At 52.7% G+C, this 25,224-nt stretch overlaps 1 protein-coding gene across 1 annotated transcript in view; it reads right to left on the bottom strand.

Moving 5' to 3' along the window:
• ITPR2 (inositol 1,4,5-trisphosphate receptor type 2) overlaps positions 1–25,224 on the bottom strand; it is a 207,989-nt gene that overhangs the window by 47,652 nt on the left and 135,113 nt on the right. Inside the window, exons 38-45 of the mRNA XM_072145070.1 lie at positions 24,676–24,778; positions 16,212–16,399; positions 15,941–16,121; positions 13,927–14,186; positions 8,114–8,314; positions 6,978–7,088; positions 6,759–6,854; positions 6,555–6,674 (exon numbers count right to left, since the gene is read on the bottom strand). Coding sequence (XP_072001171.1) covers positions 6,555–6,674; positions 6,759–6,854; positions 6,978–7,088; positions 8,114–8,314; positions 13,927–14,186; positions 15,941–16,121; positions 16,212–16,399; positions 24,676–24,778 — 1,260 coding nt within the window. The remainder of the gene's footprint in view (positions 1–6,554; positions 6,675–6,758; positions 6,855–6,977; positions 7,089–8,113; positions 8,315–13,926; positions 14,187–15,940; positions 16,122–16,211; positions 16,400–24,675; positions 24,779–25,224) is intronic.

Raw genomic sequence — 25,224 nt, 5'->3', positions numbered from 1 at the left:
CTGCACTCGATTAACGAAGACGCCGCACGAGGCGAGAGCGCTCAGCAACGGATGGGGATGTGTGACGGTCAGCAGAGGTCGGCGAGGCGCGATGTTCTGCCGATGCACGCACTCCGACGCTGCGCGCGGCTTTAATTAGGCGCTGTCACTCCGATTCCAGACTGTGAGTCACGGCGCACTAGACTGTCTGCTCCCGCGCGCTTCTCGTGGCGAGATACTGAGCTGTCACATGAAACCAACAACAACAATTCAGCCGTCTCTCTGCGTGTTATAAATAGGCGGCGGTGGCGGTCACGGTCGCGAATATAATACTGAGGGGGGGGTGGCTGCTGCGGGGGAGGACGCAGAGACTGTGCTGCAGCAAAACTTTCTCTGGTAAGTGACAGCCGCTATAGGGAGGGGGGGCTTCTCTGAGCCCCTTACAGACACTGAGCGGCGGAGGAATCTGCGTGCTGCTACTTTTTACTACATTGTCGGTCCACACCGCTGACCTTGCATTCTATTCATGAACCAGGGGGCTCAGGATGAACAGCGCTGATGGCCTATCTCCTAGATATAAACATACATTTGTATTATTGTGCCCAGGTTCCCAATTAGGCATTCTGTTCATGAACTAGGAGGCTCAGGATGAACAGGGCTACCATAATGCCAAGGGAAATTGTATGATAGCGTTAGGATAGAGCGTTACCCAGCTTTCCACAGACCCCCGAAAGAAATAGAGAACTGTACTATCTGTACCAATGTGGCAATTGATTCCCTGCACCAGGAGGTCCAGGATGAACAACATTAAAGCTGAGTCTATTATATACAGGGTAAAAATGTAATATGCATACACAGACAAAGCAGAGATTGATAATAGAGGTCAAAAAGCTTGTGACCCAGCTTTCCCAGTGAACACATCTGCATCGGATCATTTTACCCTACATAGTGGGCGAGTGTTAGTCTTTACTGTCAATCTGAGATTCTATTCATGAACAAACAGCACTAAAAGGTCTGTAACAGTTCACATGGCAGTAACTGTATCACCAAATGGGTGCTAACCCAGCTTTCCGAGTCTCTGCATTATACACACGGCTTGGGATGTCAGTCCTTACTGTGAATTGGACATTCTATTCATGAACCAGGCAGCTCAGGATGAGCAGCACAGTACAGTTCTCCACTGAATAGTTTGCATCTCACACTGTGTAGAGGATGGCGGCACATAGAAGGAGCAGGGGAGCTGCGTACCGATGAATGGCTGCCCGCGACCCCTGTGGCATATTTATGTGGCAGTGCACGCAGCGGGTCAGGCATTTACAGGAAGGCTCGATGGCTTCTGGTAATGTAATGCACAGGTCCGGAGATGGAACCGGGCACCAAAAAAAGGACCTGAAACCGGATCCTGGTGGTAAGGACACAGGTTAGAGGAACTGCAGTCAGACATGGGAAGTGGCGGCAGGCGGGAGCGGCGTGGGGCACGGCTGTGCAGCCCCTGACAACCCCACCACAACCCTCCCCAGCTGCAGGAAGAGGCGGCAGGGGGATTGTTTATTTTTAACACTTTTTACAGCTTTGAATTTAGTAATGTAAAAGCGCCCCTAGTGGTCATGTAGTAAAACACCTCCCCCTACTGGTTATGCTACAATACCCCTGGGGCAATTAAATCATAGAGAGACCATTGTGGGAAGCTGGCTGCCGCCTGTCCCACCCGAGAAGATAGCTGCCGCCTGTCCCACCCCAGAAGATAGCTGCCGTCTGTCCCACCCGAGAAGATAGCTGCCGCCTGTCCCGCCCCAGAAGATAGCTGCCGCCTGTCCTGCCCCAGGAGAAGATAGCTGCCATCTGTCCCGCCTGAGAAGATAGCTGCCGCCTGTCCCGCCCCAGAAGATAGCTGCCGCCTGTCCCGCCCCAGAAGATAGCTGCCGCCTGTCCCGCCCCAGAAGATAGCTGCCGCCTGTCCCGCCCCAGAAGATAGCTGCCGCCTGTCCTGCCCCAGAAGATAGCTGCCGTCTGTCCTGCCCGAGAAGATAGCTGCCGTCTGTCCTGCCCGAGAAGATAGCTGGCGTCTGTCCCACCCGAGAAGATAGCTGGCGTCTGTCCCACCCGAGAACATAGCTGGCGTCTGTCCCGCCCCAGAAGATAGCTGGCGTCTGTCCCACCCGAGAAGATAGCTGGCGTCTGTCCCGCCTGAGAAGATAGCTGCCGCCTGTCCCGCCCCAGAAGATAGCTGCCGCCTGTCCCGCCCCAGGAGAAGATAGCTGCAGTCTGTCCCGCCCCAGGAGAAGATAGCTGCCGCCTGTCCCGCCCCAGAAGATAGCTGCCGCCTGTCCTGCCCCAGGAGAAGATAGCTGCCGTCTGTCCTGCCCGAGAAGATAGCTGCCGCCTGTCCCGCCCCAGAAGATAGCTGCCGCCTGTCCCGCCCCAGGAGAAGATAGCTGCCGCCTGTCCCGCCCCAGGAGAAGATAGCTGCCGTCTGTCCCACCCCAGGAGAAGATAGCTGCCGCCTGTCCCGCCCCAGGAGAAGATAGCTGCCGTCTGTCCCGCCCCAGGAGAAGATAGCTGCCGCCTGTCCCGCCCCAGAAGATAGCTGCCGCCTGTCCTGCCCCAGGAGAAGATAGCTGCCGTCTGTCCTGCCCCAGAAGATAGCTGCCGCCTGTCCCACCCGAGAAGATAGCTGCCGCCTGTCCCACCCCAGAAGATAGCTGCCGTCTGTCCCACCCGAGAAGATAGCTGGCGTCTGTCCTGCCCCAGGAGAAGATAGCTGCCGTCTGTCCCGCCCCAGGAGAAGATAGCTGCCGTCTGTCCCACCCGAGAAGATAGCTGCCGCCTGTCCCGCCCCAGAAGATAGCTGCCGCCTGTCCTGCCCCAGGAGAAGATAGCTGCCGTCTGTCCCGCCTGAGAAGATAGCTGCCGCCTGTCCCGCCCCAGAAGATAGCTGCCGCCTGTCCCGCCCCAGAAGATAGCTGCCGCCTGTCCCGCCCCAGAAGATAGCTGCCGCCTGTCCTGCCCCAGAAGATAGCTGCCGTCTGTCCTGCCCGAGAAGATAGCTGGCGTCTGTCCCACCCGAGAAGATAGCTGCCGTCTGTCCCACCCGAGAACATAGCTGGCGTCTGTCCTGCCCCAGAAGATAGCTGGCGTCTGTCCCACCCGAGAAGATAGCTGGCGTCTGTCCCGCCTGAGAAGATAGCTGCCGCCTGTCCCGCCCCAGAAGATAGCTGCCGCCTGTCCCGCCCCAGGAGAAGATAGCTGCCGTCTGTCCCGCCCCAGGAGAAGATAGCTGCCGCCTGTCCCGCCCCAGAAGATAGCTGCCGCCTGTCCTGCCCCAGGAGAAGATAGCTGCCGTCTGTCCCGCCCCAGAAGATAGCTGCCGCCTGTCCCGCCCCAGGAGAAGATAGCTGGCGTCTGTCCCACCCGAGAAGATAGCTGCCGCCTGTCCCGCCCCAGAAGATAGCTGCCGCCTGTCCCGCCCCAGAAGATAGCTGCCGCCTGTCCTGCCCCAGGAGAAGATAGCTGCCGTCTGTCCCGCCTGAGAAGATAGCTGCCGCCTGTCCCGCCCCAGAAGATAGCTGCCGCCTGTCCCGCCCCAGAAGATAGCTGCCGTCTGTCCCGCCCGAGAAGATAGCTGGCGTCTGTCCCACCCGAGAAGATAGCTGCCGTCTGTCCCACCCGAGAAGATAGCTGGCGTCTGTCCCGCCCCAGAAGATAGCTGGCGTCTGTCCCGCCCGAGAAGATAGCTGGCGTCTGTCCCGCCCGAGAAGATAGCTGGCGTCTGTCCCGCCTGAGAAGATAGCTGCCGCCTGTCCCGCCCCAGAAGATAGCTGCCGCCTGTCCTGCCCCAGGAGAAGATAGCTGCCGTCTGTCCCGCCTGAGAAGATAGCTGCCGCCTGTCCTGCCCCAGAAGATAGCTGCCGCCTGTCCTGCCCCAGGAGAAGATAGCTGCCGTCTGTCCCGCCCCAGAAGATAGCTGCCGCCTGTCCCGCCCCAGGAGAAGATAGCTGCCGCCTGTCCCGCCCCAGGAGAAGATAGCTGCCGTCTGTCCCGCCCCAGGAGAAGATAGCTGCCGCCTGTCCCGCCCCAGAAGATAGCTGCCGCCTGTCCTGCCCCAGGAGAAGATAGCTGCCGTCTGTCCTGCCCGAGAAGATAGCTGCCGCCTGTCCCGCCCCAAAAGATAGCTGCCGCCTGTCCCGCCCCAGGAGAAGATAGCTGCCGCCTGTCCCGCCCCAGGAGAAGATAGCTGCCGTCTGTCCCGCCCCAGGAGAAGATAGCTGCCGCCTGTCCCGCCCCAGAAGATAGCTGCCGTCTGTCCTGCCCCAGGAGAAGATAGCTGCCGTCTGTCCCGCCCCAGAAGACAGCTGCCGTCTGTCCTGCCCCAGGAGAAGATAGCTGCCGCCTGTCCTGCCCCAGGAGAAGATAGCTGCCGTCTGTCCTGCCCGAGAAGATAGCTGCCGCCTGTCCCGCCCCAGGAGAAGATAGCTGCCGGCTGTCCCGCCCCAGGAGAAGATAGCTGCCGCCTGTCCCGCCCCAGGAGAAGATAGCTGCCGCCTGTCCCGCCCCAGGAGAAGATAGCTGCCGTCTGTCCCGCCCCAGGAGAAGATAGCTGCCGCCTGTCCCGCCCCAGAAGATAGCTGCCGTCTGTCCTGCCCTAGGAGAAGATAGCTGCCGTCTGTCCCGCCCCAGAAGATAGCTGCCGCCTGTCCTGCCCCAGGAGAAGATAGCTGCCGTCTGTCCCGCCCCAGAAGATAGCTGCCGCCTGTCCTGCCCCAGGAGAAGATAGCTGCCGCCTGTCCCGCCCCAGAAGATAGCTGCCGCCTGTCCCGCCTGAGAAGATAGCTGCCGCCTGTCCCGCCCCAAAAGATAGCTGCCGCCTGTCCCGCCCCAGGAGAAGATAGCTGCCGCCTGTCCCGCCCCAGGAGAAGATAGCTGCCGTCTGTCCCGCCCCAGGAGAAGATAGCTGCCGCCTGTCCCGCCCCAGAAGATAGCTGCCGTCTGTCCTGCCCCAGGAGAAGATAGCTGCCGTCTGTCCTGCCCCAGGAGAAGATAGCTGCCGTCTGTCCCGCCCCAGAAGATAGCTGCCGTCTGTCCTGCCCCAGGAGAAGATAGCTGCCGCCTGTCCTGCCCCAGGAGAAGATAGCTGCCGTCTGTCCTGCCCGAGAAGATAGCTGCCGCCTGTCCCGCCCCAGGAGAAGATAGCTGCCGGCTGTCCCGCCCCAGGAGAAGATAGCTGCCGCCTGTCCCGCCCCAGGAGAAGATAGCTGCCGCCTGTCCCGCCCCAGGAGAAGATAGCTGCCGTCTGTCCCGCCCCAGGAGAAGATAGCTGCCGCCTGTCCCGCCCCAGAAGATAGCTGCCGTCTGTCCTGCCCCAGGAGAAGATAGCTGCCGTCTGTCCCGCCCCAGAAGATAGCTGCCGCCTGTCCTGCCCCAGGAGAAGATAGCTGCCGTCTGTCCCGCCCCAGAAGATAGCTGCCGTCTGTCCTGCCGCAGGAGAAGATAGCTGCCGTCTGTCCCGCCCCAGAAGATAGCTGCCGTCTGTCCTGCCCCAGGAGAAGATAGCTGCCGCCTGTCCTGCCCCAGGAGAAGATAGCTGCCGTCTGTCCTGCCCGAGAAGATAGCTGCCGCCTGTCCCGCCCCAGGAGAAGATAGCTGCCGGCTGTCCCGCCCCAGGAGAAGATAGCTGCCGCCTGTCCCGCCCCAGGAGAAGATAGCTGCCGCCTGTCCCGCCCCAGGAGAAGATAGCTGCCGTCTGTCCCGCCCCAGGAGAAGATAGCTGCCGCCTGTCCCGCCCCAGAAGATAGCTGCCGTCTGTCCTGCCCCAGGAGAAGATAGCTGCCGTCTGTCCCGCCCCAGAAGATAGCTGCCGCCTGTCCTGCCCCAGGAGAAGATAGCTGCCGTCTGTCCCGCCCCAGAAGATAGCTGCCGCCTGTCCTGCCCCAGGAGAAGATAGCTGCCGCCTGTCCCGCCCCAGAAGATAGCTGCCGCCTGTCCTGCCCCAGGAGAAGATAGCTGCCGTCTGTCCTGCCCGAGAAGATAGCTGCCGTCTGTCCCGCCCCAGGAGAAGATAGCTGCCGCCTGTCCCGTCCCAGGAGAAGATAGCTGCCTTCTGTCCCGCCCTGAGAAGATAGCAGCCGTCTGTCCTGCCCCAGAAGATAGCTGCCGTCTGTCCCGCCCCAGAAGATAGCTGCCGTCTGTCCCGCCCCAGAAGATAGCTGCCTCCTGTCCTGCCCGAGAAGATAGCTGCCGCCTGTCCCGCTCTAGAAGATAGCTGCCGCCTGTCCCGCCCGAGAAGATAGCTGGCGTCTGTCCCGCCCCAGAAGAAAGCTGCCGTCTGTCCTGCCCAAGAAGGTAGCTGCCGCCTGTCTGGCTCTAGAAGGTAGCTGCCGTCTGTCCTGCCCAAGAAGGTAGCTGCCGTCTGTCCTGCCCAAGAAGGTAGCTGCCGTCTGTCCCGCCCAAGAAGGTAGCTGCCATCTGTCCCGCTCTAGAAGGTAGCTGCCGTCTGTCCCGCTCTAGAAGGTAGCTGCCGTCTGTCCCGCTCTAGAAGGTAGCTGCCGTCTGTCCCGCCCACAAGACGTCGTTCTTACCTGGTGGGCCAGGATGTAAATGTTATGACCCACAGCTCTTGGGGACACCTGCTCATCGGCCGTGTGCTCATCATGGTCGCCCTCGAGGCCCTGGTTATAGGCCACCTTTATTACATCCACCTGGGGACACAAGTAAGTGGTGGTGGTCAGTGAGAGAAGTCTACGCTACAGTGTTGTCACCTCTACGTGGAGGACGTTCTTTACCAGTTCTCCGGGTCTCATATTGAACAGGATTCTCTCCGCGTTCTCACTGTCGTGGCGACTCTCCATGATGGCCAGAAGAAGTTTGGAGGCGTTGTTCTAGAAAAGAAAGAACATGGTCACCTAATCCAGAACCCAGGTCAAGAAACACGCAGAACATCTCAACAATGTGGTCTCCTGGCCTCATCTCATGTAGCACATTGTGAAGGCCATGAGCCGTACCTTTAGCTGCAGCACCAGGTCCATGCGGTATTTTCCCAGCGGGTTGATGTCGTTGAGAATTAGGGCGATGATTATGTCGATTCCATTGGACTCATGAGTTGCAATACATGTCTACAACGTAAAGGGAAGAGGAGGCCGATGAGGTCCACATCTACAGGAATGATACTGGAATACAATGTATAGCCCCCCCAGCGGTCAGGAAAGTAACACCACCCCTAGTGGTCATGATGTAATAGTGTTTCTAATGGTCATCAAATAAATGTGCCCCCTGAAGTAACAGTGCCCCTAGCGGTCAGGAAAGTAACAGCACCCCTAGCGGTCAGGAAAGTAACAGCACCCCTAGCGGTCAGGAAAGTAACAGCACCCCTAGTGGTCAGGAAAGTAACAGCACCCCTAGTGGTCAGGAAAGTAACAGCACCCCTAGCGGTCAGGAAAGTAACAGCACCCCTAGCGGTCAGGAAAGTAACAGCACTCCTAGCGGTCAGGAAAGTAACAGCACCCCTAGCGGTAAGGAAAGTAACAGCACCCCTAGTGGTCAGGAAAGTAACAGCACCCCTAGCGGTCAGGAAAGTAACAGCACTCCTAGCGGTCAGGAAAGTAACAGCACCCCTAGTGGTCAGGAAAGTAACAGCACCCCTAGCGGTCAGGAAAGTAACAGCACTCCTAGCGGTCAGGAAAGTAACAGCACTCCTAGCGGTCAGGAAAGTAACAGCACCCCTAGCGGTCAGGAAAGTAACAGCACCCCTAGTGGTCAGGAAAGTAACAGCACCCCTAGTGGTCAGGAAAGTAGCAACGCCTCTAGTGGTCAGGATAGTAACAGCACCCCTAGTGGTCATGAAGTATCAACGCCTCTAGTGGTCAGGATAGTAAAAGCACTCCTGGTGGTCATAAAGTAATATCGCCACTAGTGGTCATGAAGTAACAGCACCCCTAGTGGTTATGAAGTAACAGCATCCCTAGTGGTCAGGATAGTAACAGCACCCCTGGTGGTAATGTAGTAACAGCACCCCTAGTGGTCAGGAAAGTAACAGCACCCCTAGTGGTGAATCTTGGTACACAATCAGCCGACCATCACAATTACATCTCCCATGATGCAATGCAGCAGTCGGAGGGTGTGCACACCCCCTATATATTACCTGATTCTCATGGCAGGGCCCCTGGCAATATTCGGTCAAGCTCTCCAGGGTCTGGTTCACCAAGGCCACGTTCCTCTCATTGATATAGAGCCCCAGGAGCCCTAGGCCCCCAGTGGTGCTCCCGCAAATACAGTCCAGGAACTGCAGGGTCTCACACACCAAGTTATAGTTGGTTTTGTTGTTCTGATTCCTCAAGAAGTTCTACAAGGGTAACATTTCGACAAAGCATTAAAGAAGAAAGAGTGCAAGTCATCATCTACAACTGTAGTGGGCATGCTCTGTGTCTTGTCCAAGGGTCATGGTGTGGGGAGGTGAGATGGAGCTTTCACCATTACATATCAATCATCTGCCCCCAACGTATAATAATGGGTGCAGCCATTGTGCCTATGTAGCAGTATGCTGGAACAAACTATACTGGTCAGGGTGTAGTGGGCATGCTCTGTGTCACGGTTAAGGTTCACAGCAGAACACACAAGTAGGAGCTTCACTCATCACTTACGGTCAATGATGTGATCCTGTGTTATCTGCCTGCAACATAAGAGTACGTACAGAATAAGAACGCGACCTGCTGACTTCTATAGCAGAGTGTAGCGAGCATGCTCGGTGTGATGTGTAACGGAGGAGGAGGGGTTGTCAGTGTCACCTTTAGTCAACGGCGTGATCATGTGTTATCTGCAGGCAGCACACCATTATAACAGGGAACCTGAATATGGAACAATTAATATATGACCTCTGTTTGAGACTGTAGTGGGCATGCTTTGTATCGTGACCAGAGGTCACTGTGTAAAAAGGGAGAGGCGGATAACTTACTTTCACCTAGCGTGATCCTGTGTTATCTACCTGCAACATTAGATTACGTACAGAAAAATAATATGGCCTTCTGACTTCTATAGCAGAGAGTAGTGAGCATGCTCTGTTCATGTGAAGGGGGGAGGAGTTTTTGGCGTCACCTTTAGTAAACAGTGTGATTCTGTTTTATCTGCAGGCACCACACCGTTATAGCAAGGACCTGGAAATAAAAAAATTTACTGTATGATCTCTATTAGAGACTGTAGAGGGCGTGCTTTGTGTCATTTGCATAGGTCATGTGTACAAAGGAGAGGCGGAGCTGCCCAATAACCCACCGGCACCTACCGTGATCCTGTGTTATCTGCCTGCAATATAAGATTATGTAAGGAATAAGAAAGACCTAAAGACTTTTTTGAGTCATGTAGTATGTAGTGGGCCACTGTGTCTGAAAAGATGAAGGAGCTTAACACATCCCTTACAGTTGATCATGTGACCCTGTAGGAAATAAGAAAATTGCCTACTCTATGTGAGAGCTTTGTGGGCAGGTAGGTATCCTATCACCTATTCTCAATGGTATGATCCTGTGGGCAACCACCTGGAAATAATAATTACCAAACAACCTCTTTGTGAAGTGTTGTGGGCATGCTCTGTTACATGCTTAGGGTTCATAGGAGTAATAAAGCTGATGCCATCACCTATGCTTAATGGTATGATCCTGTGTTATCTAACTACAGTGTATGATCATGTATGCAACCACCTGAAAATAAGAAAGTCACCTTCTGACGTCTATATGAGAGTGTTGTGGGCTTGCACTGTTCTGTTAATTTTTCATACAGAAAAATTAAGCAGTTACCATCACCTACGATAAATGGTATGATCCTGTCCTATCTGCTTCAAAGGTATGATCCTGTGGGCGACCACCTGACATTAAGAAAATTACCAACCTCTGTGGGCATGCTCTGTTACAAGTATAGGGTCCATAGGGGTAATAAAGCTGATGCTATCACCTATGCTTAAAAGTATGATCCTGTGTTATCTTCCTACAGTGTATGATCATGTATGCATCCACCTGAAAATAAGAAATGTACCTTCTGACCTCTATATGGAAGTGCAGTGGCCATGCTCTGCATCATGTTCTACATGAGAGACCAGTGGGCATGCTCTGCATCAAGTTCTATATGAGAGTGTTGTGGGCATGCTCTGCATCATGTTCTATATGAGAGTGTTGTGGGCATGCTCTGCATCATGTTCTACATGAGAGTGTTGTGGGCATGCTCTGCATCATGCTCTACATGAGAGTGTTGTGGGCATGCTCTGCATCATGTTCTACATGAGAGTGTTGTGGGCATGCTCTGCATCATGTTCTACATGAGAGTGTTGTGGGCATGCTCTGCATCATGTTCTACATGAGAGTGTTGTGGGCATGCTCTGCATCATGTTCTACATAAGAGTGTTGTGGGCATGCTCTGCATCATGTTCTACATAAGAGTGCATGCTCTGCATCATGTTCTACATGAGAGTGTTGTGGGCATGCTCTGCATCATGTTCTACATGAGAGTGTTGTGGGCATGCTCTGCATCATGTTCTACATGAGAGTGTTGTGGGCATGCTCTGCATCATGTTCTACATAAGAGTGCATGCTCTGCATCATGTTCTACATAAGAGTGCATGCTCTGCATCATGTTCTACATAAGAGTGCATGCTCTGCATCATGTTCTACATGAGAGTGTTGTGGGCATGCTCTGCATCATGTTCTACATGAGAGTGTTGTGGGCATGCTCTGCATCAAGTTCTATATGAGAGTGTTGTGGGCATGCTCTGCATCATGTTCTATATGAGAGTGTTGTGGGCATGCTCTGCATCATGTTCTACATGAGAGTGTTGTGGGCATGCTCTGCATCATGTTCTACATAAGAGTGTTGTGGGCATGCTCTGCATCGTGCTCTACATGAGAGTGTTGTGGGCATGCTCTGCATCATGCTCTACATAAGAGTGCATGCTCTGCATCATGTTCTACATAAGAGTGCATGCTCTGCATCAGGTTCTACATGAGAGTGTTGTGGGCATGCTCTGCATCATGTTCTACATGAGAGTGTTGTGGGCATGCTCTGCATCACGTTCTACATGAGAGTGTTGTGGGCATGCTCAGCATCATGTTCTACATGAGAGTGCATGCTCTGCATCATGTTCTACATGAGAGTGTTGTGGGCATGCTCTGCATCATGTTCTACATGAGAGTGTTGTGGGCATGCTCTGCATCATGTTCTACATAAGAGTGCATGCTCTGCATCATGTTCTACATAAGAGTGCATGCTCTGCATCATGTTCTACATAAGAGTGCATGCTCTGCATCATGTTCTACATAAGAGTGCATGCTCTGCATCATGTTCTACATAAGAGTGCATGCTCTGCATCATGTTCTACATGAGAGTGCATGCTCTGCATCATGCTCTACATAAGAGTGCATGCTCTGCATCATGTTCTACATAAGAGTGCATGCTCTGCATCATGTTCTACATGAGAGTGCATGCTCTGCATCATGTGCTACATAAGAGTGCATGCTCTGCATCATGTTCTACATAAGAGTGCATGCTCTGCATCATGTTCTACATGAGAGTGTTGTGGGCATGCTCTGCATCATGTTCTACATGAGAGTGTTGTGGGCATGCTCTGCATCATGTTCTACATGAGAGTGTTATGGGCATGCTCTGCATCATGTTCTACATAAGAGTGTTGTGGGCATGCTCTGCATCATGTTCTACATGAGAGTGTTGTGGGCATGCTCTGCATCATGTTCTACATGAGAGTGTTGTGGGCATGCTCTGCATCATGTTCTACATGAGAGTGTTGTGGGCATGCTCTGCATCATGTTCTACATGAGAGTGTTGTGGGCATGCTCTGCATCATGTTCTACATAAGCGTGTTGTGGGCATGCTCTGCATCGTGCTCTACATGAGAGTGTTGTGGGCATGCTCTGCATCGTGCTCTACATGAGAGTGCATGCTCTGCATCATGTTCTACATAAGAGTGCATGCTCTGCATCATGTTCTACATGAGAGTGTTGTGGGCATGCTCTGCATCATGTTCTACATAAGAGTGCTGTGGGCAAGCTCTGCATCATGTTCTACATAAGAGTGCATGCTCTGCATCAGGTTCTACATGAGAGTGTTGTGGGCATGCTCTGCATCAGGTTCTACATAAGAGTGTTGTGGGCATGCTCTGCATCATGTTCTACATAAGAGTGCATGCTCTGCATCATGTTCTACATGAGAGTGTTGTGGGCATGCTCTGCATCATGTTCTACATGAGAGTGTTGTGGGCATGCTCTGCATCGTGCTCTACATGAGAGTGTTGTGGGCATGCTCTGCATCATGTTCTACATGAGAGTGTTGTGGGCATGCTCTGCATCATGTTCAACATGAGAGTGTTGTGGGCATGCTCTGCATCATGTTCTACATGAGAGTGTTGTGGGCATGCTCTGCATCAAGTTCTATATGAGAGTGTTGTGGGCATGCTCTGCATCATGTTCTATATGAGAGTGTTGTGGGCATGCTCTGCATCATGTTCTATATGAGAGTGTTGTGGGCATGCTCTGCATCATGTTCTACATAAGAGTGCTGTGGGCATGCTCTGCTTCATGTTCTACATAAGAGTGCTGTGGGCATGCTCTGCATCATGCTCTACATAAGAGTGCATGCTCTGCATCATGCTCTACATAAGAGTGCATGCTCTGCATCATGTTCTACATAAGAGTGCATGCTCTGCATCATGTTCTGCATAAGAGTGCATGCTCTGCATCATGTTCTACATGAGAGTGTTGTGGGCATGCTCTGCATCATGTTCTAAATAAGAGTGCTGTGGGCATGCTCTGCATCATGCTCTACATAAGAGTGCATGCTCTGCATCATGTTCTACATAAGAGTGCATGCTCTGCATCATGTTCTACATGAGAGGGTTGTGGGCATGCTCTGCATCATGTTCTATATGAGAGTGTTGTGGGCATGCTCTGCATCATGTTCTAAATAAGAGTGCTGTGGGCATGCTCTGCATCATGCTCTACATAAGAGTGCATGCTCTGCATCATGTTCTACATGAGAGTGTTGTGGGCATGCTCTGCATCATGTTCTACATGAGAGACCAGTGGGCATGCTCTGCATCATGTTCTACATGAGAGTGTTGTGGGCATGCTCTGCATCATGTTCTACATGAGAGGGTTGTGGGCATGCTCTGCATCATGTTCTAAATAAGAGTGCTGTGGACATGCTCTGCATCATGCTCTACATAAGAGTGCATGCTCTGCATCATGTTCTACATAAGAGTGCATGCTCTGCATCATGTTCTACATGAGAGGGTTGTGGGCATGCTCTGCATCATGTTCTATATGAGAGTGTTGTGGGCATGCTCTGCATCATGTTCTAAATAAGAGTGCTGTGGGCATGCTCTGCATCATGCTCTACATAAGAGTGCATGCTCTGCATCATGTTCTACATGAGAGTGTTGTGGGCATGCTCTGCATCATGTTCTACATGAGAGACCAGTGGGCATGCTCTGCATCATGTTCTACATGAGAGTGTTGTGGGCATGCTCTGCATCATGTTCTACATGAGAGTGTTGTGGGCATGCTCTGCATCATGTTCTACATGAGAGTGTTGTGGGCATGCTCTGCATCATGTTCTACATGAGAGTGTTGTGGGCATGCTCTGCATCATGTTCTACATGAGAGACCAGTGGGCATGCTCTGCATCATGTTCTACACGAGAGTGTTGTGGGCATGCTCTGCATCATGTTCTACATGAGAGTGTTGTGGGCATGCTCTCCATCATGTAAGGATTACTTCACAGACAAGAGGATGAAGAACTGTTGATATCACACGTCAGTGGAATGATCCTGTGCTATTTTCTAAAATTTTTAGGACAGTGGGCGGGTCCAGACTACAAAAGACTGACTTCTGTGCAGGTAATATTTAACTCTCTGCATTATATTGTTGATTATTTTTGAAAATCATCTCTTAAAGTGACCCTCACCTGTAACCCCAGGTTATGGTTCTCACACAGAAGCTGGAGGAACCTGAGGATGGGCTGCATGATGGTGATGACCGGACTGACCGTCACCGCCTCCTCCGCCGCCTTCTCCTCCCCTCCCCCGTTTTCAGCGCCGGAGCCAATCAGGTCCAGATCCGGATCGATCTCCTTCCTATAGACGCAGTACGCTTTGGAGGTGGCGGTAGACGCCTCTGCTAGTTGTCCCTTCATCCCTTCTTTAAGATGCATCTGTGAATCCCGGGCTGAAAAGTAACAAAAAATTGTACTCCATTCACACCAAAGATTTAAAAATCTGGATCTCAGGGAAGAACTTTGAATGCAGCTTTGGAGGCGACTGGAGTACAAGGCAAATATAATAAAAATCTGTTTCTGAGTTACTACCACTGCTTTATACTCCCTCACCCCTGCGTTGTACACCCTCACCCCTGCGTTGTACACCCTCACCCCTGCGTTGTACACCCTCACCCCTGCGTTGTACACCCTCACCCCTGCGTTGTACACCCTCACCCCTGCGTTGTACACCCTCACCCCTGCGTTGTACACCCTCACCCCTGCGTTGTACACCCTCACCCCTGCGTTGTACACCCTCACCCCTGCGTTGTACACCCTCACCCCTGCGTTGTACACCCTCACCCCTGCGTTGTACACCCTCACCCCTGCGTTGTACACCCTCACCCCTGCGTTGTACACCCTCACCCCTGCGTTATACACCCTCACCCCGGCGTTATACACCCTCACCCCGGCGTTATACACCCTCACCCCTGTGTTATACACCGTAACCCCTGTGTTATACACCGTAACCCCTGCGTTATACACCGTAACCCCTGCGTTATACACCGTAACCCCTGCGTTATACACCGTAACCCCTTTGTTATACACCCTCACCCCTGCGTTATACACCCTCACCCCTGCATTGTACACCCCCACCCCTGCATTATACACCGTAACTACTGCATTATACACCCTCACCCCTGCATTGTCCACCCTCACCCCTGCGTTATACACCCTCACCCCTGCGTTATACACCCTCACCCCTGCATTGTACACCCTCACCCCTGCATTGTACACCCTCACCCCTGCATTGTACACCCTCACCCCTGCATTGTACACCCTCACCCCTGCATTGTACACCCTCACCCCAGCATTGCACACCCTCACCCCTGCATTGTACACCCTCACCCCTGCATTGTACACCCTCACCCCTGCATTGTTCACCCTCACCCCTGCATTGTTCACCCTCACCCCTGCATTGTTCACCCTCACCCCTGCATTGTTCACCCTCACCCCTGCATTGTACACCCTCACCCCTGCATTGTACACCCTCACCCCTGCATTGTACACCCTCACCCCTGCATTGTACACCCTCACCCCTGCATTGTACACCCTCACCCCTGCATTGTACACCCTCACCCCTGCATTGTACACCCTCACCCCTGCATTGTACACCCTCACCCCTGCATTGTACACCCTCACCCCTGCATTGTTCACCCTCACCCCTGCATTGTTCACCCTCACCCCTGCATTGTACACCCTCACCCCAGCATTGCACACCCTCACCCCTGCATTGCACACCCTCACCCCTGCATTGTACACCCTCACCCCTGCATTGTACACCCTCACCCTTGCATTGTTCACCCTCACCCATGCATTGTTCACCCTCACCCCTGCATTGTACACCCTCACCCCTGCATTGTACACCCTCACCCCTGCATTGTACACCCTCACCCCTGCATTGTACACCCTCAACCCTGCATTGTACACCCTCACCTCTGCATTGTACACCCTCACCCCTGCATTGTACACCCTCACCCCTGCAATGTTCACCCTCACCCCTGCATTGTTCACCCTCACCTCTGCATTGTTCACCCTCACCCCTGCATTGTTCACCCTCACCCCTGCATTGTACACCCTCACCCAGACATGAGTCTGTGCTACAATTTCAAAGCCCAAAAAAGTGTAAACGGTTCGAAAACAACCCAAAACATCACTCTGTTACCTCTGCGCTTTGGTAATGTCAGTGAATCGTAGTCATCCTCCTTCTTCTTGGTGCCCAGGTCGATGGTGTTGACTGTGACAGTGGCACGGATCTCCAGCTGTGCTGCTTTCATCCTGTCATAGAGAACCTTGAAAAACTTCTCAGACTTTTTCTGTTCATTGAGTTGATGGTAGAACGAGCTCTGCAAGAAAGGATCGGAAAAGGGGGAGGGGTCAAATCCAATGGGCCAGTTTCCAGTACCACCTGGACAGCACGCCCCCTGGTGTCGTACCTGGATCTGTGTGTTCCCCCCTTCCAGCAGTGCGATTCCTAGCAGGATGCCTTCAGAGAAGATCCGGTCGTTCTTGGTGCTGACGATGACATCGATGACCAGTTCCGAGGCTCCTTCCTTATCGAGAAGGCACTGGATGTCCGTCATGGATGCGCCGATCTTACGGTCATTCTCCTGCGCGCTGTAAACTGTGGAGTCACAATGGAGAGGCATTGAAGGGGTTAAAACAAGCTGCATCACATGACTTATCTCCATAACTGCCCCAAAAACTTTTCACCTACTTTTTCATTATACGTATGGTCTGGGGGTCTGAATGAGTTTACCGGTCTGGTCTGGGGTCTGAATGAGTTTACCGGTCTGGTCTGGGGGTCTGAATGAGTTTACCAGTCTGGTCTGGGGGTCTGAATGAGTTTACCGGTCTGGTCTGGGGTCTGGATGAGTTTATCGGTCTGGTCTGGGGTCTGGATGAGTTTGCAGGTCTGGTCTGGGGTCTGGATGAGTTTACCGGTCTGGTCTGGGGGTCTGGATGAGTTTACCGGTGTGGTCTGGGGTCTGGATGAGTTTGCAGGTCTGGTCTGGGGTCTGGATGAGTTTACCGGTCTGGTCTGGGGGTCTGGATGAGTTTACCGGTGTGGTCTGGGGTCTGAATGAGTTTACCGGTCTGGTCTGGGGTCTGGATGAGTTTACCGGTCTGGTCTGGGGTCTGAATGAGTTTACCGGTCTGGTCTGGGGTCTGGATGAGTTTACCGGTCTGGTCTGGGGGTCTGAATGAGTTTACCGGTCTGGTCTGGGGGTCTGAATGAGTTTACCGGTCTGGTCTGGGGTCTGAATGAGTTTACCGGTCTGGTCTGGGGTCTAAAGGAGTTTACCGGTCTGGTCTGGGGTCTGAATGAGTTTACCGGTCTGGTCTGGGGTCTGAATGAGTTTACCAGTCTGGTCTGGGGTCTGAATGAGTTTACCGGTCTGGTCTGGGGTCTGAATGAGTTTACCAGTCTGGTCTGGGGTCTGAATGAGTTTGCAGGTCTGGTCTGGGGTCTGGATGAGTTTACAGGTCTGGTCTGGGGTCTGAATGAGTTTACTGGTCTGGTCTGGGGTCTGAATGAGTTTACTGGTCTGGTCTGGGGTCTGAACGAGTTTGCAGGTCTGGTCTGGGGTCTGAATGAGTTTACCAGTCTGGTCTGGGGTCTGAATGAGTTTACCAGTCTGGTCTGGGGTCTGAATGAGTTTGCAGGTCTGGTCTGGGGTCTGAAGGAGTTTACCAGTCTGGTCTGGGGTCTGGATGAGTTTACCGGTCTGGTCTGGGGTCTGGATGAGTTTACCGGTCTGGTCTGGGGTCTGAATGAGTTTACCAGTCTGGTCTGGGGGTCTGAATGAGTTTACCGGTCTGGTCTGGGGTCTGAATGAGTTTACCGGTCTGGTCTGGGGTCTAAAGGAGTTTGCAGGTCTGGTCTGGGGTCTGAATGAGTTTGCAGGTCTGGTCTGGGGTCTGAATGAGTTTGCAGGTCTGGTCTGGGGTCTGAATGAGTTTGCAGGTCTGGTCTGGGGTCTGAATGAGTTTACAGGTCCGGGGGTCTGAATGAGTTTGCAGGTCTGGTCTGGGGTCTGGATGAGTTTACCGGTTTGGTCTGGGGTCTGGATGAGTTTACCGGTCTGGTCTGGGGTCTGAATGAGTTTACCGGTCTGGTCTGGGGTCTGAATGAGTTTACCGGTCTGGTCTGGGGTCTAAAGGAGTTTACCGGTCTAGTCTGGGGTCTGAATGAGTTTACCGGTCTAGTCTGGGGTCTGAATGAGTTTACCAGTCTGGTCTGGGGTCTGAATGAGTTTACCAGTCTGGTCTGGGGTCTGAATGAGTTTGCAGGTCTGGTCTGGGGTCTGGATGAGTTTACAGGTCTGGTCTGGGGTCTGAATGAGTTTACCGGTCTGGTCTGGGGTCTGAATGAGTTTACCGGTCTGGTCTGGGGTCTGAACGAGTTTACTGGTCTGGTCTGGGGTCTGAACGAGTTTGCAGGTCTGGTCTGGGGTCTGAATGAGTTTACCAGTCTGGTCTGGGGTCTGAATGAGTTTACCAGTCTGGTCTGGGGTCTGAATGAGTTTGCAGGTCTGGTCTGGGGTCTGGATGAGTTTACAGGTCTGGTCTGGGGTCTGGATGAGTTTACCGGTCTGGTCTGGGGTCTGAATGAGTTTACCGGTCTGGTCTGGGGTCTGAATGAGTTTACCGGTCTGGTCTGGGGTCTAAAGGAGTTTACCGGTCTAGTCTGGGGTCTGAATGAGTTTACCGGTCTAGTCTGGGGTCTGAATGAGTTTACCAGTCTGGTCTGGGGTCTGAATGAGTTTACCAGTCTGGTCTGGGGTCTGAATGAGTTTGCAGGTCTGGTCTGGGGTCTGGATGAGTTTACAGGTCTGGTCTGGGGTCTGAATGAGTTTACCGGTCTGGTCTGGGGTCTGAATGAGTTTACCGGTCTGGTCTGGGGTCTGAACGAGTTTACTGGTCTGGTCTGGGGTCTGAACGAGTTTGCAGGTCTGGTCTGGGGTCTGAATGAGTTTACCAGTCTGGTCTGGGGTCTGAATGAGTTTACCAGTCTGGTCTGGGGTCTGAATGAGTTTGCAGGTCTGGTCTGGGGTCTGGATGAGTTTACAGGTCTGGTCTGGGGTCTGGATGAGTTTACCGGTCTGGTCTGGGGTCTGAATGAGTTTACCGGTCTGGTCTGGGGTCTGAATGAGTTTACTGGTCTGGTCTGGGGTCTGAACGAGTTTGCAGGTCTGGTCTGGGGTCTGAATGAGTTTACCAGTCTGGTCTGGGATCTGAATGTGTTTACCAGTCTGGTCTGGGGTCTGAATGAGTTTGCAGGTCTGGTCTGGGGTCTGAAGGAGTTTACCAGTCTGGTCTGGGGTCTGAAGGAGTTTACCAGTCTGGTCTGGGGTCTGGATGAGTTTACCGGTCTGGTCTGGGGTCTGGATGAGTTTACCGGTCTGGTCTGGGGTCTGGATGAGTTTACCGGTCTGCTCTGGGGTCTGAATGAGTTTACCAGTCTGGTCTGGGGGTCTGAATGAGTTTACCGGTCTGGTCTGGGGTCTGAATGAGTTTGCAGGTCTGGTCTGGGGTCTGAATGAGTTTGCAGGTCTGGTCTGGGGTCTGAATGAGTTTACCGGTCTGGTCTGGGGTCTGAAGGAGTTTACCGGTCTGGTCTGGGGTCTGAATGAGTTTGCAGGTCTGGTCTGGGGTCTGAATGAGTTTGCAGGTCTGGTCTGGGGTCTGAATGAGTTTACAGGTCTGGGGGTCTGAATGAGTTTGCAGGTCTGGTCTGGGGTCTGGATGAGTTGACCGGTGTGGTCTGGGGTCTGAATGAGTTTACCGGTCTGGTCTGGGGTCTGGATGAGTTTACCGGTCTGGTCTGGGGTCTGAATGAGTTTACCAGTCTGGTCTGGGGTCTGAATGAGTTTACCAGTCTGGTCTGGGGTCTGAATGAGTTAACCAGTCTGGTCTGGGGTCTGAATGAGTTTACCAGTCTGGTCTGGGGTCTGAATGAGTTTACCAGTCTGGTCTGGGGTCTGAATGAGTTTGCAGGTCTGGTCTGGGGTCTGGATGAGTTTGCAGGTCTGGTCTGGGGTCTGAATGAGTTTACTGGTCTGGTCTGGGGTCTGAATGAGTTTACTGGTCTGGTCTGGGGTCTGAACGAGTTTGCCGGTCTGGTCTGGGGTCTGAATGAGTTTACCAGTCTGGTCTGGGGTCTGAATGAGTTTGCAGGTCTGGTCTGGGGTCTGAAGGAGTTTACCAGTCTGGTCTGGGGTCTGGATGAGTTTACCGGTCTGGTCTGGGGTCTGGATGAGTTTACCAGTCTGCTCTGGGGTCTGAATGAGTTTACCAGTCTGGTCTGGGGGTCTGAATGAGTTTACCGGTCTGGTCTGGGGTCTGAATGAGTTTGCAGGTCTGGTCTGGGGTCTGAATGAGTTTACCGGTCTGGTCTGGGGTCTGAAGGAGTTTACTGGTCTGGTCTGGGGTCTGAATGAGTTTGCAGGTCTGGTCTGGGGTCTGAATGAGTTTGCAGGTCTGGTCTGGGGTCTGAATGAGTTTACAGGTCTGGGGGTCTGAATGAGTTTGCAGGTCTGGTCTGGGGTCTGGATGACTTTACCGGTCTGGTCTGGGGTCTGAATGAGTTTACCGGTCTGGTCTGGGGTCTGGATGAGTTTACCGGTCTGGTCTGGGGGTCTGAATGAGTTTACCGGTCTGGGGGTCTGAATGAGTTTACCGGTCTGGTCTGGGGTCTGAATGAGTTTACCGGTCTGGTCTGGGGTCTAAAGGAGTTTACTGGTCTGGTCTGGGGTCTGAATGAGTTTACCGGTCTGGTCTGGGGTCTGAATGAGTTTACCAGTCTGGTCTGGGGTCTGAATGAGTTTACCGGTCTGGTCTGGGGTCTGAATGAGTTTGCCGGTCTGGTCTGGGGTCTGAATGAGTTTGCAGGTCTGGTCTGGGGTCTGAATGAGTTTACCAGTCTGGTCTGGGGTCTGAATGAGTTTACCGGTCTGGTCTGGGGGTCTGAATGAGTTTACCGGTCTGGTCTGGGGTCTGGATGAGTTTACCGGTCTGGTCTGGGGTCTGAATGAGTTTACTGGTCTGGTCTGGGGGTCTGAATGAGTTTGCAGGTCTGGTCTGGTGTCTGAATGAGTTTGCCAGTCTGGTCTGGGGTCTGAATGAGTTTACCAGTCTGGTCTGGGGTCTGAATGAGTTTACCAGTCTGGTCTGGGGTCTGAATGAGTTTACCGGTCTGGTCTGGGGTCTGAATGAGTTTACCGGTCTGGTCTGGGGTCTGAATGAGTTTGCAGGTCTGGTCTGGGGTCTGAATGAGTTTGCAGGTCTGGTCTGGGGTCTGAATGAGTTTACCGGTCTGGTCTGGGGTCTGAATGAGTTTGCCGGTCTGGTCTGGGGTCTGAATGAGTTTGCAGGTCTGGTCTGGGGTCTGAATGAGTTTACCAGTCTGGTCTGGGGTCTGAATGAGTTTACTGGTCTGGTCTGGGGTCTGAATGAGTTTACCGGTCTGGTCTGGGGGTCTGAATGAGTTTACCGGTCTGGTCTGGGGTCTGGATGAGTTTACCAGTCTGGTCTGGGGTCTGAATGAGTTTACTGGTCTGGGGTCTGAATGAGTTTACTGGTCTGGGGTCTGAATGAGTTTACCGGTCTGGTCTGGGGTCTGGATGAGTTTACCAGTCTGGTCTGGGGTCTGAATGAGTTTACTGGTCTGGGGTCTGAATGAGTTTACTGGTCTGGGGTCTGAATGAGTTTACCGGTCTGGTCTGGGGTCTGAATGAGTTTGCAGGTCTGGTCTGGGGTCTGAATGAGTTTACCGGTCTGCTCGGGGATCTGAATGAGTTTACCAGTCTGGTCTGGGGTCTGAATGAGTTTGCCGGTCTGGTCTGGGGTCTGAATGAGTTTACCGGTCTGGTCTGGGGTCTGAATGAGTTTACCGGTCTGGTCTGGGGGTCTGAATGAGTTTACCGGTCTGGTCTGGGGTCTGAATGAGTTTACCGGTCTGGTCTGGGGTCTGATTGAGTTTACCGGTCTGGTCTGGGGTCTGAATGAGTTTACCGGTCTGGTCTGGGGTCTGAATGAGTTTACCGGTCTGGTCTGGGGTCTGAATGAGTTTACCGGTCTGGTCTGGGGTCTGAATGAGTTTACCGGTCTGGTCTGGGGTCTGAATGAGTTTACCGGTCTGGTCTGGGGTCTGAATGAGTTTACCAGTCTGGTCTGGGGTCTGAATGAGTTTACCAGTCTGGTCTGGGGTCTGAATGAGTTTACCAGTCTGGTCTGGGGTCTGAATGAGTTTACCAGTCTGGTCTGGTGTCTGAATGAGTTTACCAGTCTGGTCTGGTGTCTGAATGAGTTTACCAGTCTGGTCTGGGGGTCTGAATGAGTTTACCGGTCTGGTCTGGGGTCTGAATGAGTTTACCGGTCTGGTCTGGGGTCTGAATGAGTTTACCGGTCTGGTCTGGGGTCTGAATGAGTTTACCGGTCTGGTCTGGGGTCTGAATGAGTTTACCGGTCTGGTCTGGGGTCTGATTGAGTTTACCGGTCTGGTCTGGGGTCTGAATGAGTTTACCGGTCTGGTCTGGGGTCTGAATGAGTTTACCGGTCTGGTCTGGGGTCTGAATGAGTTTACCGGTCTGGTCTGGGGTCTGAATGAGTTTACCGGTCTGGTCTGGGGTCTGAATGAGTTTACCGGTCTGGTCTGGGGTCTGAATGAGTTTACCGGTCTGGTCTGGGGTCTGAATGAGTTTGCAGGTCTGGTCTGGGGTCTGAATGAGTTTGCAGGTCTGGTCTGGGGTCTGAATGAGTTTACCGGTCTGGTCTGGGGTCTGAATGAGTTTGCCGGTCTGGTCTGGGGTCTGAATGAGTTTGCAGGTCTGGTCTGGGGTCTGAATGAGTTTACCAGTCTGGTCTGGGGTCTGAATGAGTTTACTGGTCTGGTCTGGGGTCTGAATGAGTTTACCGGTCTGGTCTGGGGGTCTGAATGAGTTTACCGGTCTGGTCTGGGGTCTGGATGAGTTTACCAGTCTGGTCTGGGGTCTGAATGAGTTTACTGGTCTGGGGTCTGAATGAGTTTACTGGTCTGGGGTCTGAATGAGTTTACCGGTCTGGTCTGGGGTCTGAATGAGTTTGCAGGTCTGGTCTGGGGTCTGAATGAGTTTACCGGTCTGGTCTGGGGTCTGAATGAGTTTACCGGTCTGGTCTGGGGTCTGAATGAGTTTACCGGTCTGGTCTGGGGTCTGAATGAGTTTACCGGTCTGGTCTGGGGTCTGAATGAGTTTACCAGTCTGGTCTGGGGTCTGAATGAGTTTACCAGTCTGGTCTGGGGTCTGAATGAGTTTACCAGTCTGGTCTGGGGTCTGAATGAGTTTACCAGTCTGGTCTGGGGTCTGAATGAGTTTACCGGTCTGGTCTGGGGTCTGGATGAGTTTACCGGTCTGGTCTGGGGTCTGAATGAGTTTACCGGTCTGGTTTGGGGTCTGGATGAGTTTACCGGTCTGGTCTGGGGTCTGAATGAGTTTACCGGTCTGGTCTGGGGTCTGAATGAGTTTACCTGTCTGGTCTGGGGTCTGAATGAGTTTACTGGTCTGGGGTCTGAATGAGTTTACCGGTCTGGTCTGGGGGTCTGAATGAGTTTACCGGTCTGGTCTGGGGGTCTGAATGAGTTTACCGGTCTGGTCTGGGGTCTGGATGAGTTTACCAGTCTGGTCTGGTGTCTGAATGAGTTTACCGGTCTGGTCTGGGGTCTGAATGAGTTTGCAGGTCTGGTCTGGGGTCTGGATGAGTTTACCGGTCTGGTCTGGGGTCTGGATGAGTTTACCAGTCTGCTCTGGGGTCTGGATGAGTTTACCGGTCTGGTCTGGGGGTCTGAATGAGTTTACCGGTCTGGGGGTCTGAATGAGTTTACCGGTCTGGGGGTCTGAATGAGTTTACCGGTCTGGTCTGGGGTCTGAATGAGTTTACCGGTCTGGTCTGGGGTCTGAATGAGTTTACCGGTCTTGTCTGGGGTCTGAATGAGTTTGCAGGTCTGGTCTGGGGGTCTGAATGAGTTTACCGGTCTGGTCTGGGGTCTGAATGAGTTTACTGGTCTGGTCTGGGGTCTGAATGAGTTTACTGGTCTGGTCTGGGGTCTGAAGGAGTTTACCGGTCTGGTCTGGGGTCTGAATGAGTTTACTGGTCTGGTCTGGGGTCTGAAGGAGTTTACCGGTCTGGTCTGGGGTCTGAATGAGTTTACTGGTCTGGTCTGGGGTCTGAAGGAGTTTACCGGTCTGGTCTGGGGTCTGAATGAGTTTGCAGGTCTGGTCTGGGGTCTGAATGAGTTTGCAGGTCTGGTCTGGGGTCTGAATGAGTTTACAGGTCTGGTCTGGGGTCTGAATGAGTTTACCGGTCTGGGGTCTGAATGAGTTTACCGGTCTGGTCTGGGGTCTGGATGAGTTTACAGGTCTGGTCTGGGGTCTGGATGAGTTTACCGGTCTGGTCTGGGGTCTGAATGAGTTTACCGGTCTGGTCTGGGGGTCTGGTCAGTGGTGTGAATACATATCAGAGGTCTTATCCGAAGTCTCAATATCTGTTTTTCTAAGTAAACTTTTTGTCGGTCCATAAAGTTGACACAAAGTAAGAAAACACAAGTGAACGTCTATCTGATGAAATATCACAGGTGGAGTGCCACAAAATCGATGTCGCCGGACATGTTTGCAATGAACTTTTTTACATTGGTGGACAGGAGCATGAAGTCATCTGTCCGAGATCAGACAAGGTGTCACGGTCCTGACGCTATCAGCTTGACGCCCAGTCACACATCCTGTAGATCCTTTGCAATGAAATGTTTCTTTTTTATGTTTTTCATGATAGAAATTAGCATAAAATTTGCATTGAAAATTTAAACACATCATCAAATGAGGCCCCGAGGTCTATATGAAGAAATCCTCATCTTGAGGACAGTACCTCCAGGAGGTCCAGGCTTACTGAATCCTACAGGTCCATTCATGCTGGATCCAGGTTCCCCCTTAAAGTAGCGGTTCAGGAGGATTTTCCTTAATGTCATCCCCTGTAACAAAATAACAAAGACATTTGACGGCCTAAGAACAATGATCAACAAGAACAACAATCTTAGTTCTGCTTTGGGGGTGACATTATTTTTCGGTCTCTGGTCGGGGGTCGGTTTTATTTTAGGGACTGATCTGAGGGCTGATTAATATTAAGTGGTCTGTGATCTGATCTTTGTTAGGGGTCTACATCAAGTTTATCTTAGGGTCTGGCTTGGGGTCTAATTTAATTTAAAGTATTGGGTTTGGGTCTGATTCAGTTCATGGGTCCGGCCTGGTGTCTGGTTCATTTTAGGTGTTTGGTTTGAGGCATAATTTTACTTTAGGGGACTAATCTGAGGTCTGAATAATTTCAGAGGTACAAATTTATTTCAGGGGTCTGATTTCATTTCAGTAGTCTGGTCTGGGGTTTAATACATTTTAGAAATGAGATTTATTTCAGGGGTCT

Source organism: Engystomops pustulosus, chromosome 4, assembly GCF_040894005.1.
Source record: "Engystomops pustulosus chromosome 4, aEngPut4.maternal, whole genome shotgun sequence".
Lineage (NCBI taxonomy): Eukaryota > Metazoa > Chordata > Amphibia > Anura > Leptodactylidae > Engystomops > Engystomops pustulosus.
Note: the sequence above shows the minus strand (reverse complement) of the source record. Positions and strands in the feature narration are given on the sequence as shown.